This window comes from Delphinus delphis, chromosome 13 (genome assembly GCF_949987515.2).
Source record: "Delphinus delphis chromosome 13, mDelDel1.2, whole genome shotgun sequence".
NCBI lineage: Eukaryota > Metazoa > Chordata > Mammalia > Artiodactyla > Delphinidae > Delphinus > Delphinus delphis.
Window position 1 is genome coordinate 17,826,828 of NC_082695.1, and position 13,226 is coordinate 17,840,053.

Consider the following 13,226-nt stretch of genomic DNA (forward strand, 5'->3'; position numbering starts at 1 on the left):
CTGAGCTACAACCACCCAGATAACCTGCATTGGGATTCCCGACCTACAGAAACTGTGCAAGATAATAATTGTTAATATTTTTCAAAGATGCTAAGTTTTGGGGTAATTTGTTATGCAGCTATAGATAACTAAGACACTAGGAGCAATGTTCCTCAAAATGTGGGCCTTACACGGCTTAGCTCAAAAATCCCCTGACTTCCTGGTTAAAAGTGTAGGCTCCTGGCTCCATCCCAGCCAAATGGATCAGAATGTATCAGTGTGATGCCCATACATCTGCATTTTGACAAGCTTCAGCTCTTTGGATAGCATCCTAAAGTTTTTTGGCCATATCCAGATGTCACCTTTACTTTTAATTTAATTTTCTTTTTGTCTGTAGAAGTCACTTTATTTTCTTTTCATTTTATTTTTTTATTGGCGTATAATTGCTTTACAATGTTGTGTTAGTTTCTGCTGTACAATGAAGTAAATCAGCTGTATGTATACATATATCCCCTCCCTCTTGAACCTCCCTCACATTGCCCCCATCCCACCCATCCAGGTCATCACAGAGCACCGAGCTGAGCTTCCTGTGCTTTATAGCAGGTTCCCACTAGCTACCTATTTTACACATGGTAGTGTATATATGTCCATCCTAATCTCCCAATTTGTTTAATTAGTTTAGTTTTTTAATCTATATCACATAAATATTTTAAAATTTCTTTTGTTTTTAGATTGTTTTCACATTTGGAAAAAACCATGTTTTTCTAATATACATAAAAATAAGTATCTGTATTTGATCATTTAAGTAGGCTAAATGTTTATCCCATGTATCACCTAAAGTCATCTCCATTACACTCAAAAGTAAACACTCTATACTTGGTAGAACACTGAGACAGAGGAACAGAGATCATTTGGAAATGATGAGAGTTACAGCACCCCACATGTTCTCTGGAACTGGACCAGTTCTAAGCGCTGGCATCTGTAGCATCTCCTTCCATTCTCACCACACTCTTGGACAGCAGGCAGGGTAATGTATGATCAGTGCCACTTTTACAGATGAGAACACAGCCACATACAGGTGGAGAGGCCGGTCTAAGGTCACAATGCTTGAATGCAACCCCTGTCTCCTGTCTTCCTGCTCAAACTTTTTTGCAAGATACACTATTCCTCCGTGGCCAAATAACCCATAGAGATCTAGAGAAAGGGAAGGACACCTAAAAATATAGAGGGAATACTATTGTGAACGAATGTTACAAAACACACAAATTTACTGGAACTGGATCATAGACCTAAGTGTAAAAGCGAAAACGATAAAACTCTCTGAGGAGTTTTTTCATAGGAGAAAAATCTTTGCAACCTTGGGGTAAACAAAGATTTCTTATGTCAAAAAAAGCACAAATCATAAAAGAAAAACAATCTGATAACCTCAACCTTATCAACATTTAAATTTTTCCTCTTTGAGAGATACTGTTAAGAAAATGAAAAAGTATGCCACAAATTTCAGAAAAATTTATAATACCTATATCTAACAAAGACCTGTATCCATAACGTGTAAAGAACTCTTACAATTTAGTAAGAAGACACACAATTCCCCTCAAACTGTCAAGATATTTGGACAGACAAGACACTGCACAAAAAAGAGATATAAATGGCCAATAGGCACATGAAAATATGGTCAACATAATTTGTCATGAGAGAAACAAAAATGAACACCACAATGCCATACCACTATACACCTATTAGAATGGTGACAGTTAAAGAAACTATCAATGCTGTGTGTTAGTGAGGATTTGGAGCAACTGGAATTCTCATACATCACTGATGGGAATGTAAAATGATACATACACTTTGGAAAGCCAGCAGTTTCCTATAAAGATAAACATAATCTTACCTCAATGACCCAGCCATTTCACTCTTCCCTATTTATTTATCCAAGAGAAATGAAAATGAAAATCTACACAAAGACTTGTACATGAACGTTCACAGCTACTTCATTCATCATAACTCCACATTTAGAAAATCCAAAATGGTCATTCATTGATGAATAGGTAAGTAAAATATGGCCTATCCATACAATAGACTATAGCTCAGTGATAAGAATGCACTACTAAAACAACACAGTAACGCTTATGAATCTCAAAGCCATGCTGAGTGAAAGAAGTTGAGACACAAAAGAATATGTACTTTACGCTTCTGTTTATATAAATTCTAGAAAATGCAAATTAATTTATAGTAATAAAAGCAGCTTAGTGGCTGTCTGGAGCCAGAGATGAACTTTTGGGGTGATGGAAACATTCTGTATCTTGATTGCGGTGTTGTTACACTTTTTCCTTGCAAGGGCATATGGGCTATTTATACATCTTCTTTGAAGAAATGTCTATTCATATCCTTTGCCCACGTTTAAATTGGGTTATTTGTCTTTTACTGAGTTGTAAGGGTTCTTTACATATTTTGAATGTAAATCTCTTATTAGTTATATGATTTTCAAATATTTCTCTCATTCGGTGGGTTGTCTTTTCACTTTCTCCATGGTATCATTTGCAGCATAAAGGCATTTAACTTGGATATGGCCCAATATATCTGTTTTTTGTTTTTTCTTGTGTCCCCTATGCTTTTTGATGTCATGTCTATGAAACCACTGCCTAATTCCAAGTCATAAAGACTTATTCCTATGAGTCTTAGAGTTTTATCTAAGAGTTGTATAGTTTGAAATCTTGCACTTAAAAGTATTCAAAACCTTTTAAGCATCTCTGTGTTGGATCTGGCTTTCGGTTTGTATGGAGTTGAGTAACCAACTGTCAAGGTTTGCTTGGAGCCCAGCACTTTCCAGGACATGGAACTTTCAGTGCTATAACTCAAGTCCTGAACAAACCAGGGTGAGTTGGATCCATTACCAATAGACCTCCAACTTGCCAACCCTGATATAAATTATTATCCCTACTCTCTAGGGCTTAAAATAGATACTGAATCTCCTCACTTGAATGAAAGATGTTTGTTTTCAGTTTACCAATCATTTTTTGAGTGCTCAAAATGCAAAGTCCTGGGGTTGAGTGTAGCTAGGAATATAAAATTCTAATTTCAGTGTCCATAAATAAATTTTATTGTTCCAGGCCCTTGGGGTACATCAACAAACCTTTATGGAGCTTAAATGCTAAAGGGGGGGGAGACATTCTAGTGGAAGGGGGATGGGAGAGCCATTAAACAAGATGAAGAGGATTTTGAAGGCAGGGATTTGGTTTTATTAATCTTTGATTCCCCAGAACTGTAGAAATCAATCACTAATGCTTGTTGAATGAATGAATGAGTAGCTTTCTCCTACTCAACGTACATTTTTTTGTGTGTGATTCATTTCACAAGACCTCAGCTCTGTGGGACTTCCCTGGTGGTCCAGTGGGTAAAACTCTGTGCTTCCGATGCTGGGGGCCTGGATTCCATCCCTGGTCAGGGAAGTAGATCCCGCATGCATGCCGCAACTGAGTCTGCATGCCACAACTAAGAAGCCTGTATGCTGCAACTAAGACCCGGCGCAGCCAAAATAAATAAATATGTAAAATAAAATAAAAGACCTCAGCTCTGTGATGTCAATGTCACTTCTAACTTGTTCTCTGTCATATGCCCGGTGAGTCTTACAGTGCCTGGCACACAGTAGGTGCTCAATAAACAATGCTTCAATGCATGAGTACGTATACAATTTTTTCATTCTCTGCATTTTGTTATAGCAGCCTGGGTTTCAAGAATATTATACCAGTAACAACCTTAATGAATCCCTACAAATAAACATTTAGAGCGGCTTCGTCAAGCAAAGAGTGCTCATTGGTACCTAGACAGCCATTTCACAGGCTGGTGTGCCCCACAGGCATCTCAGTAAAACACCACCAGCCACAGACAGCCTGTAAATTCCGCTAACCAGAAGGGCTCTCCCCGCCCCCTCTCCCCGCGCAGCTAGCCCTGCCCTTCACCTCCTCTTCTCCGCCCACTCTCGCCGCGGTCTCCTGGCGGCGGCGGCTTTGTCTCTTGGGCTGGCCCCTGGCGGCTCCCTCCCCGGAACAGCTGCCACCGAGGGAGGAAGCCGCGCGGTCCAGAGCCCTAGTGCTGAAGCCCCCGAGCCCTCGTCATCCACCACCACCATGTAAGGGCCATGAAAAGGGCTCGTCCTGGCGCAGCGCGGACATGGAGGAGGACTTATTCCAGCTAAGGCAGCTGCCGTGAGTATCCTGGGGGCGAGTGAGACGCAGACAGGTTTTCCTTTTTTAAAGGAAAACCTGCAGAGGGGCGTCTCAGCGTGGCTTCCTGAATTTAAAGGGAACTGTTTCAGAGGAGAGAATTAGGCCTGGAGGAGACAAGCCATTTTCCTACCCCATCAGCTCAGCATCTGTATCTCTGACTCAGTTCGATTTTTCAGATCCGTCGGAATCTTATGGGGACCTACCCATGTTATGTTTTCCCTTATAATGGCTCTCAATCCTAAAGGCATTTTGAGGTCTGTGTTTTAAGAAAGCGTTAGCTGCTGTTTTGAGATGCGGACTGAATTGATGAGTCCATGCAATGACATCGGTCCTTTCCAGTCCTTCTCCTATGCTGTGAAATTCCTAATTTTCCTGCAAGGTCTTTTAGAAGGGAACGATACTGATGTTGCAAACTGGTTTCTAAAAAGCAGAGATTCCTTCCTAGAGAGGAGGCTTCTGCAAAGTCTTGTTGTTTATGAAGTGTGTGAATGAGAGGGCTGTGCATCGTTGCTGAAACCTCTTGCCTTCTGAATGAACGGCTTTTGTAACAGCTAGCTAGAGTGAGACTCACTGTCGGCTCTCCTTGGGAACTCAGAAATACACTGCTTAGAGGATTGGAATTTTTCAGGGATGCCAAATTTGCTCTGAAAATCTTGGGGGAATACGGTCAAGCGTGGCAAGTATAGGGAGCTTGTAAAGGGGCTTCCAAATGTCTCCTACCACAAGCTGATGGTGATTTGTTAAGCAAATTCCAAGAGTATGAGGTGGGGCATTAAAAAGAACATTAATGGGGGTTTTGTTTTAATTTTTAGAAGTACTAGCCATTTGGATGGTAAAACTAGACACCGTTTGGAATTGTTGGAATTGTTGGAAAGGGTACATTGTTGTTAGTATGTGTGTATTTTCTTGACTTAAATGTTTTTTTCTGTCTAAGCCACTGAGGAATTCTCCCAAGTGACTTTTAGCGTGACTGATACAGCTCTCTGAAGCTATAAGTACTGAAGGGTATTGTAGTGTCTGCTTCTCAATCAGTATAAAATTAATTTTCATTAATATTTTTAATTAATTAAATTTTTACTTTTAAGCTTTTATTAATTGATCCTCAAATAGCATATCTTATGTAACACAGCATTATTTCACAAATGCTAAAGGACACTCAGTTATAATATCCAAAGCTGATGTGTGAATACATAGAAATGTACATATCTGAGTGCAGATATCTCAAGGAAAACATACCACGTTCATTGAAAATAAATATCATGTTTAATATTATCATATTTATGATAATAATATTATCATATTATCTCTAAATAAAAAATAATTCAGAAACTAAAATATGAAATTTGGTACTCAGAATAAGAATACATATTGGAACTGCAGTTTTACTGGGATAAATTTTCAAATGCTGTCAGAGCATGTGAACTTTGCAAATTACTCAAAGATTCATGTATATTTAATCTAATATATAGACATGACACTAGAATGACAATTCCTTCCTTAATTTAAAAAAGTAAAATTAATAAGAATTTTTTACTTCAGCTTTAAATTAATTTAGTTTTTATACTAATATATAATATAATGTACTAATATAATATATAGATAGGGAAAATAAAGTTCAAAAAGAAGCACAAAAATAAAAGTAAGTCTCTCTCTTCCCAAACCCCAGTGTTAAGTTTCTTGATTATTTTTCTGATTTTTATACACATAAATACATATAATATCTATTAGCGAGGCCACATTGTATGCTGGTTAAGAGCACTGACTCTTGAGAAGACAGACTTGGCTTCAAATCCTGACTGTGCCGCTTCCTGGCTGTGTGACTTCGAGCAAGTGACTTAACCTTTCTGAGACTCAGTTTCCTTAGCCATAAAATGGGAATCATAATAGTACTTGATTCAGAGGGTTATGGGGAAGATCAAATGAGATAATGTGTGCTAATGCCTGGCAGATACAAAGAAGTCACACATATTAACTATTATTATTATGACATCTGAAAAAGAATTTATAAAAACAAAATCTGTAGACTCTTTATGCTGGACTCCCCCAAAATGTAATCTGCAAACCCCAAAGTACATTTGAATGATGTCAAAATTAGCCCTGAAATATGTTAACCTCCATTTATAAAAAAGAATAGAAGAAAAGGAGCAGCCGTGTGAATCTGAGTGGGTTACACGTCACGACATAGGTGTTTTTTAAACCACACTCTATACATATTATTCACAGATTGCTGGCAACAGACTGCCTGAGAGCAATATGGATTTTTAAAAAATCAGAGTGCCTTGTAGGGGGTGGGCAAGAGTGGACCTTGGAACAGGCTCAGTCCCACAGGAGGCCAAGTGTTAATAGATTACAAGCTGCTAAGTAGTTAACAGGGTCAGGGGAGGGGGAAGAGGGATGAGGGTGTCTAAGAAATAGTCCTTTCCTGCTGTTAGAGGCACCTTCACACAGCTCTAGGATGGGTCATTTGAGACCACAAACAACCTCTGCCTTTCACCTGCTGTCCACTCAGGCACAGCACCATGGACAGGAGATTCAGAAAGCTGAGATTTTATATCTAGTTCTGCCTTACTGTGAGATCTTATGCAAGTCAGATTTTCCTGGGTCTCTCCTTTCTAGGATGATTTCTTGAAAGCAAGTTATGCAGACTACATTGATTGATTGATTGATTGACTCATTCATTCATTCAGTGATTTTCCTGGGTACCATCCTAGGTCAAGGGATTCTACAACCAAATAAGATACATGGTCTTTGCCCTCAAGGAGCTCACAGTCTAGAGCTTCAATGTCCAATACAGTAGCCACTAGCCACATGTGGCTATTTAAATTTAACTTATGTAATTAGTATGTGAAATAATTTTCATATATAATACACACTATAAAATTTGACTTATAAGTAAAGTAGGTGGTGTTTGAAAAATCCGTTCCTCGGTTGCCTTAGCCACATTTCAAGTGCTCAGTAGCTACATGTGGCCAGTGGCTGCTGTAGTTGCGTTGTGACAGCATGGGTCCAAAACATTTCCGGAACTGCAGAAGGTTCTGTTGGACGGCACTGGTTCGATGGGAGAAGCGGATGTAGAACACACAATTGCACAATAATTATGAGAATTGTTTTAAGGGCTACAAAGGACAAGTGCATGATGCAACAAGAGTAGTTCTAGATAGCGGAGGGGAGAATCAGAGAAGGCTTCCTGGAGGAAGTGACCTTGGAGCTGAACCCCCAGACATGTGTAGGAGTCAGCCAGAAAAAGAGCTAGGATGGAGCATTTCAAATAGAGGGAATTGTGTGGGGGAAAAGCTCAAAATCAGGCCAGTGGAGCTTCACGAGCAAGTGGTGTGAAGGAAGGATGCAGAGGATGGCAGGGACCCGGCCACACAGGGCCCTGGAGTGAGGACAAGACATTGGAACTTCATCCTGTGTTTGCTCAATCCACTCTCTCTCCTTTCTTACCAACCCCGTCTTTCAAGACTGAGCTTAAGTCCATCACCTCCATGAATCTCCTGACATCTCCTGGGCTTCAGCAGCAGCAGGGGTAAAAGTGTGGACTCTTGAGTCAGGCAGATCTGGGTTCAAACCCTGGCTCTGCCACTTAGCATCTGGGTGGCCTTGGACTAACGACTTCATCTCCCCAAGGTTGGGTGCTCATCGGTAAAGTTGGGATAATGGCGGTATCTGCATGGCAGGGCTGTTGTGAGAATGAGGGACGTCACCACTGGGAAGCTCCCAGTACAGTGGCTGGCTCTACGTAAGGGCTCAACCAGTGGTGCTGGTGTTTTTTGTCTTCCTGACTCTGGACTTGTTTCCCTTATCCTCCAGCTTATTCAGGTAGCAGAGTACCTAGAAGCCATGGTCTCCTTTTCAGAATACTAAGGAATGTCCTAATGCTAGCTCATGGAAGCACATGTCCAACCTTGAACTCCTGATCTCTCCTGCACTCTGCTCCTCTTTCAGCCTCACCCATACCAGTTGATGGTAACTCTGTCCATCCCATTTGGAGTCAATTTTGACCCCTCTTTCCCTCTCATATTTCACTTCAATCTATCGGGAGATTCTACTGGTCCTGCCTTTGAGCTACATCTAAACTCCTACCACTTCTCTCCACCTCTACTGCTAGTCCTTGGTTCAAGCCTCCATCACCTCTCAGTCATCACCTCTCAGATTCCAGTGGTCATCTTTCTGGTCCTCCTGTTCCTGCCCTTGTCTCCCTACAGCCCATTCTCAACACAGCACCAGAGGGATTCTTTAAAAGTCAGGTCACATCCCTCCTCTGTTCAAAACCCTCCAGGGCTCTTCTCCTCTCCCACCCCCTCATGCAGCCATTCTGTCTCCTTGTTTTGCCTCAAACACACCATGTAGGCTTCTGCCCCAGGACCCACTGTTCTCTACCTAGAAAGCTCTTCTGCAGAGTATCTGCTTCACCTTTGTCAAGTCTCAAATGCCACCATCTCACCAAAGCCTACCCTGACCACCTCCTTAAAATTTGCAGCCCTCTCTCACAGCCATTAGGATGGCAACTACCAAAAATAAATAAAAATAACAGGTGTTGGTGAGGATGTGGGGAAGTTGGAATTCTTACACACTGACCGTTGGCGAGAGTCACAAATGGTGCAGCCTCCATGGAAAACAGTAGGGTGGTTCCTCAAAAAATTAAAAATAGAATTACCATATGACCCAGCAATTCCACTTCTGGGTATATACCCACAAAAGAATTGAAAGCAGAGTACTGAGGAGATATCTGTACAGCCAATGTCATAGCAGCATTATTTGCAATAGCCAAAAGGTGGAAGCAGCCCAAGTGTCCCTTCATGGATGAGTGGATAAACAAATGTGGTCTATCCATACAGTGGAATATTGTTTAGTCTGAAAAAGGAGGGAAATGCTGACACGTGCTACAACATGGATAAACCTTGAGGACAGTATGCTAAGTGAAATAAGCCAGACACCGAAGGACAGCTGGTGTATGATTCCACTATATGCGGTTCCTAAAGTAATCAAATTCATGGAGACATAAAGTCGAATGGCCAGAGGCTGGCGAAGTGGAGTAGGGGGATCTGCGTAGTGGGTACAGAGTTTCAGTTTTACAAGAGGAAAAGAGTTCTGTGGATGGACAGTGGTAATTGTTGTGCAACATTGTGAATATAGTTAATACCACTGAACTGTACTCTTTAAAAACATGGTTAAAATGATAAATTTTATCTTATGTGTATTTTACCATAATTGAAAAAAATTGCAGCCCGTTTCCCCCATCTTCCAGACCGTGTCCAGCTTTTTCTTTTTTTATAGCGCTTATCACCTACTAACGTGCCATGTAATTTGCTTACTTATTGTTTAGTGTCTGTCTTTACTTACTAGTGTGAAAGCTTCACACATGGCGGGGGTCTAATGTATCCCAAGAAGGTGGGGCATTGCCTACATTCCATCTGATACTGGAGTTCAGTATAGACCAGGCCAAAGGATTAAATAAAAACTGTATGAGGGCTTCCCTGGTGGCGCAGTGGTTGAGAGTCCGCCTGCCGATGCAGGCGACGCGGGTTCGTGCCCCGGTCCGGGAGGATCCCACGTGCCGCGCAGCGGCTGGGCCCGTGAGCCATGGCCACTGAGCCTGTGCGTCCGGAGCCTGTGCTCCGCAATGGGAGAGGCCACAACAGTGAGAGGCCCGCGTACCGCAAAAAAACAAAACAACAACAACAAAAAAAACTGTATGAATGAAAAAATCAGAAAAATCTGTCCATCAGCTTAATCATTCTCCTTAACAGTGGGGGCCCCCATTATTAAGTTTTAGCAGCTAAAGCACTGAGTCCCCATGGAAAGATCACACATAACCTTGTTTCATCCTATTTGCCATTCTGCTTCCCCATCCCCTTCCATTAAATCAGGGAGGTTGAGAGAATGCAGTTTGACTTACTGATTACATGACTACGTTCTTGAAACTGTCCCAGGCAAGTTCTTTGTGCCCATAAGGATTCATTCTTGGTTCTAGGGAAGGAACTGGAAGCAGGTTTTGTTTCCTCTAAATGAGGAGACTGCTGCACAGAGACAGGACCAGAGTAGGCGGCTAAGGCACACGTGGGGCTTCATGTTGGCTCCCATCCCCCTGAGGCTCATCGGGGCAAAAGGAAGGGATTCCTGGCCAAGGAGGAGAGATGGGAGTTTCATTGTCACCCACCTCAGGCAAAAAGTAGGGAGTTATTGTAATAGCCTAGGAATCCTCAAGGTTAACCCACCACAGGCTTTTAAAAACTCAAGCTCCCTACAGCTCAGTAACAAAAAAACAAACAACCGAATCCAAAAATGGGCAGAAGACCTAAACAGACATTCCTCCAAAGAAGACATACAGATGGCCAATAGGCACATGAAAAGATGCTCAGCATTGCTAATTAGTAGAGAAATGCAAATCAAAACTACGATGAGGGGACTTCCCTGGCAGTCCAGTGGTTAAGACTCCGAGCTTCCAATACAGGGGGCGTGGGTTCGATCCCTGGTCGGGGAACTAAGATCCCACATGCTAAGCAGCAAAATAAATAAATAAATGAAAATAAAGATAATACTAAGTTTCTTAAAGCAAAACAAAACAAAACAAAAAAAACTACAGTGAGGTATTCACACGGTCAGAATGGCCATCATCAAAAAGTCTACAAATAACAAATGCTGGAGAGGGTGTGGAGAAAAGGGAACCCTCCTACATTGTTGGTAGGACTATACATTGGTGCAGCCACTCTGGAGAACAGTATGGAGGTTCCTTAAAAAACTAAAAATAGAGTTACCATATGATCCTGCAATCCCACTCCTGGGCGTATACACAGAGAAAACCATAATTCGAAAAGATACATGCACCCCAATGTTCATAGCAGCACTATTTACAATAGCCAAGACATGGAAATAACTTAAGTGTCCATCGATAGATGAATGGATAAAGAAGATGTGGTGTATATATACAAATTTGAATATTACTCGGGCATTAAAAAGGAATGAAATAATGCCATTTGCAGCAACGTGGATGGACCTAGAGATTATCATACTAAGCAAAGTAAGTCAGAAGGAGAAAGACAAATACCATATGATATCACTTAGATGTGGAATCTAAAATATGATAGAAATGAACTTATTTGCAAAACAAAAACAGACTCAGAGACATAGAAAACAAACTTACGGTTACCAAAGGGGAAAGGGAGTGGGGGAGAAATAAATTAGGAGTTTGGCATTAGCAGATACACACTACTGTATATGAAATAGATAAACAAGGTCCTACTGTATAGCACAGGGAACTATATTCAATGTCCTGTAATGAACCGTAATGGAAAAAATATGAAAAAGAATATGTGTATATATGTATAAGTGAATCACTTTGCTGTACACCAGAAACTAACACAACATTGTAAATCAACTATACTTCAATTAAAAAAAAAAAAAAAAACAACTCTCAGGCTCAAAGCTGCTCACACCCCATCGTTTCAAACACATGCCAGCCAGCTTCACCTCTAGGGAATATGTGTTTCAGTGACTTAAGTGGAACAGTCTGGAGGCCAAAGAAAGAAAATCTCCTTGCCAAGAGGCCATTGCTTAGGTGGTCTTAGGCCTTAGAGAGGGTTGTTCAAGGGACTACTGACCCTGACAGTGGCTTTACAGCCCAGCCAAGCTCTTCTCTGGGCTGTCTAAAAGAATAACAGATCTGAATGTGAATCATTATGTGATCTTGGGCAATTCATTTAACTTCCCTGAGACATAAGAGGGTGCCTGGGCCACCTTCAAGGGCATTTTTGGCTTTTTAAGAAAATATTTATTTATTTGATTTTATTTTGGCTGCGCCTGGTCTTAGTTGCAGCACACGGGATCTTCGTTGAGGCATGCGGACTTCTTAGTTGTGGCATGCATGCAGGATCTAGTTCCCCGACCAGGGATCAAACCCAGGCCCCCTGCATTGGGAGCGTGGAGTCTTACCCACTGGACCACCAGGGAAGTCCCCATTTTTGGCTTTAAAAGACTGTGATCCTAAGCTCTCTAGATGGACGTGCCTGGTACCATCTGGCTTATGGTGATTATTCTGGTGTCATTATTAAGAGCATCTCTTTCTTAAACATGGGGTTTGTAACCTCAATGCTGTTCACATTTTAGACCAGATGACACTTTGTCATGAGGGGCTGTCCTAGACATTATAGGATGTTTAGCAGCATCCCTGGCCTCTACCCACAGGATGTCACAACCACCAACTGCCCCTCCAAGTTGTGACAATCAAAACTGTCTCCAGACATTGCCGGTGTCTCCTGGGAGACTGAATGGCAGCCCCATTGAGAACCACTGCTTGTTGAATGAAGGAGTGGATAAATAAGTTGCAAAGACAAACTGCCTGGAAAGTTGTCCCCCAGGCTTTCAGTTCCCCCAGTTAGAAGTTACCCATCCCCCCACTGAGGCCACATCACAGAATGATTAAGTGTGTGGCCTCTCTGCTCAAGTAGAAAGTCAGATTTGAATTCTGACTTTCCTGCTGACTTGGAAGGTAACCTTGGGCAAGTTACTTTTCTTCTCCGGGCCTCAGTTTCATCATCTGTAAAGTGGGGATAGTAATAGCGTCCACCTCACAGGGCATAAGGCTTATAAAATACTTAGTGGAGCTCCCAGCACGTGGTGAGGGCTTAACAAATTTTAACTATTATTTATTTGTGTTCATTGCCTTTTGTCTAGAATATAAGCTATTGGTCCATTATCCAGGGAACAAGCTCAAAGCTATTCAGGTCAATGGGGGGTGGCAGGAAAATACAAAAAAATAAAATCCACAGAGAACTATATTTTCCATTAATTATAGACTTATAGACATTCAGGAACGGAAAGGACCTTAAAAGTCATCACTCCAACCCCTTATACCTCATATTCTCAATTCCACGCAAGAGGGGATCCAAGTGGTGGCTTCTAAACATCTGTGGCCACCATCAACATCTTATTAAAATTCAGATTCATGGGCCCTGCTCTGCAGAGATGCAAAAGCTTTAGGTCTGGAGAATGGCCAGGAATCGGCATTGTAATTGGTTC

At 41.5% G+C, this 13,226-nt stretch overlaps 1 protein-coding gene across 1 annotated transcript in view; it reads left to right on the top strand.

Moving 5' to 3' along the window:
* The first annotated feature begins 3,972 nt into the window (after positions 1-3,972).
* Positions 3,973-13,226, top strand: part of SVOP (SV2 related protein) — an 87,241-nt gene continuing 77,987 nt past the window's right edge. Inside the window, exon 1 of the mRNA XM_060028245.1 lies at positions 3,973-4,184. Coding sequence (XP_059884228.1) covers positions 4,150-4,184 — 35 coding nt within the window. The 5' untranslated portion in view covers positions 3,973-4,149. The remainder of the gene's footprint in view (positions 4,185-13,226) is intronic.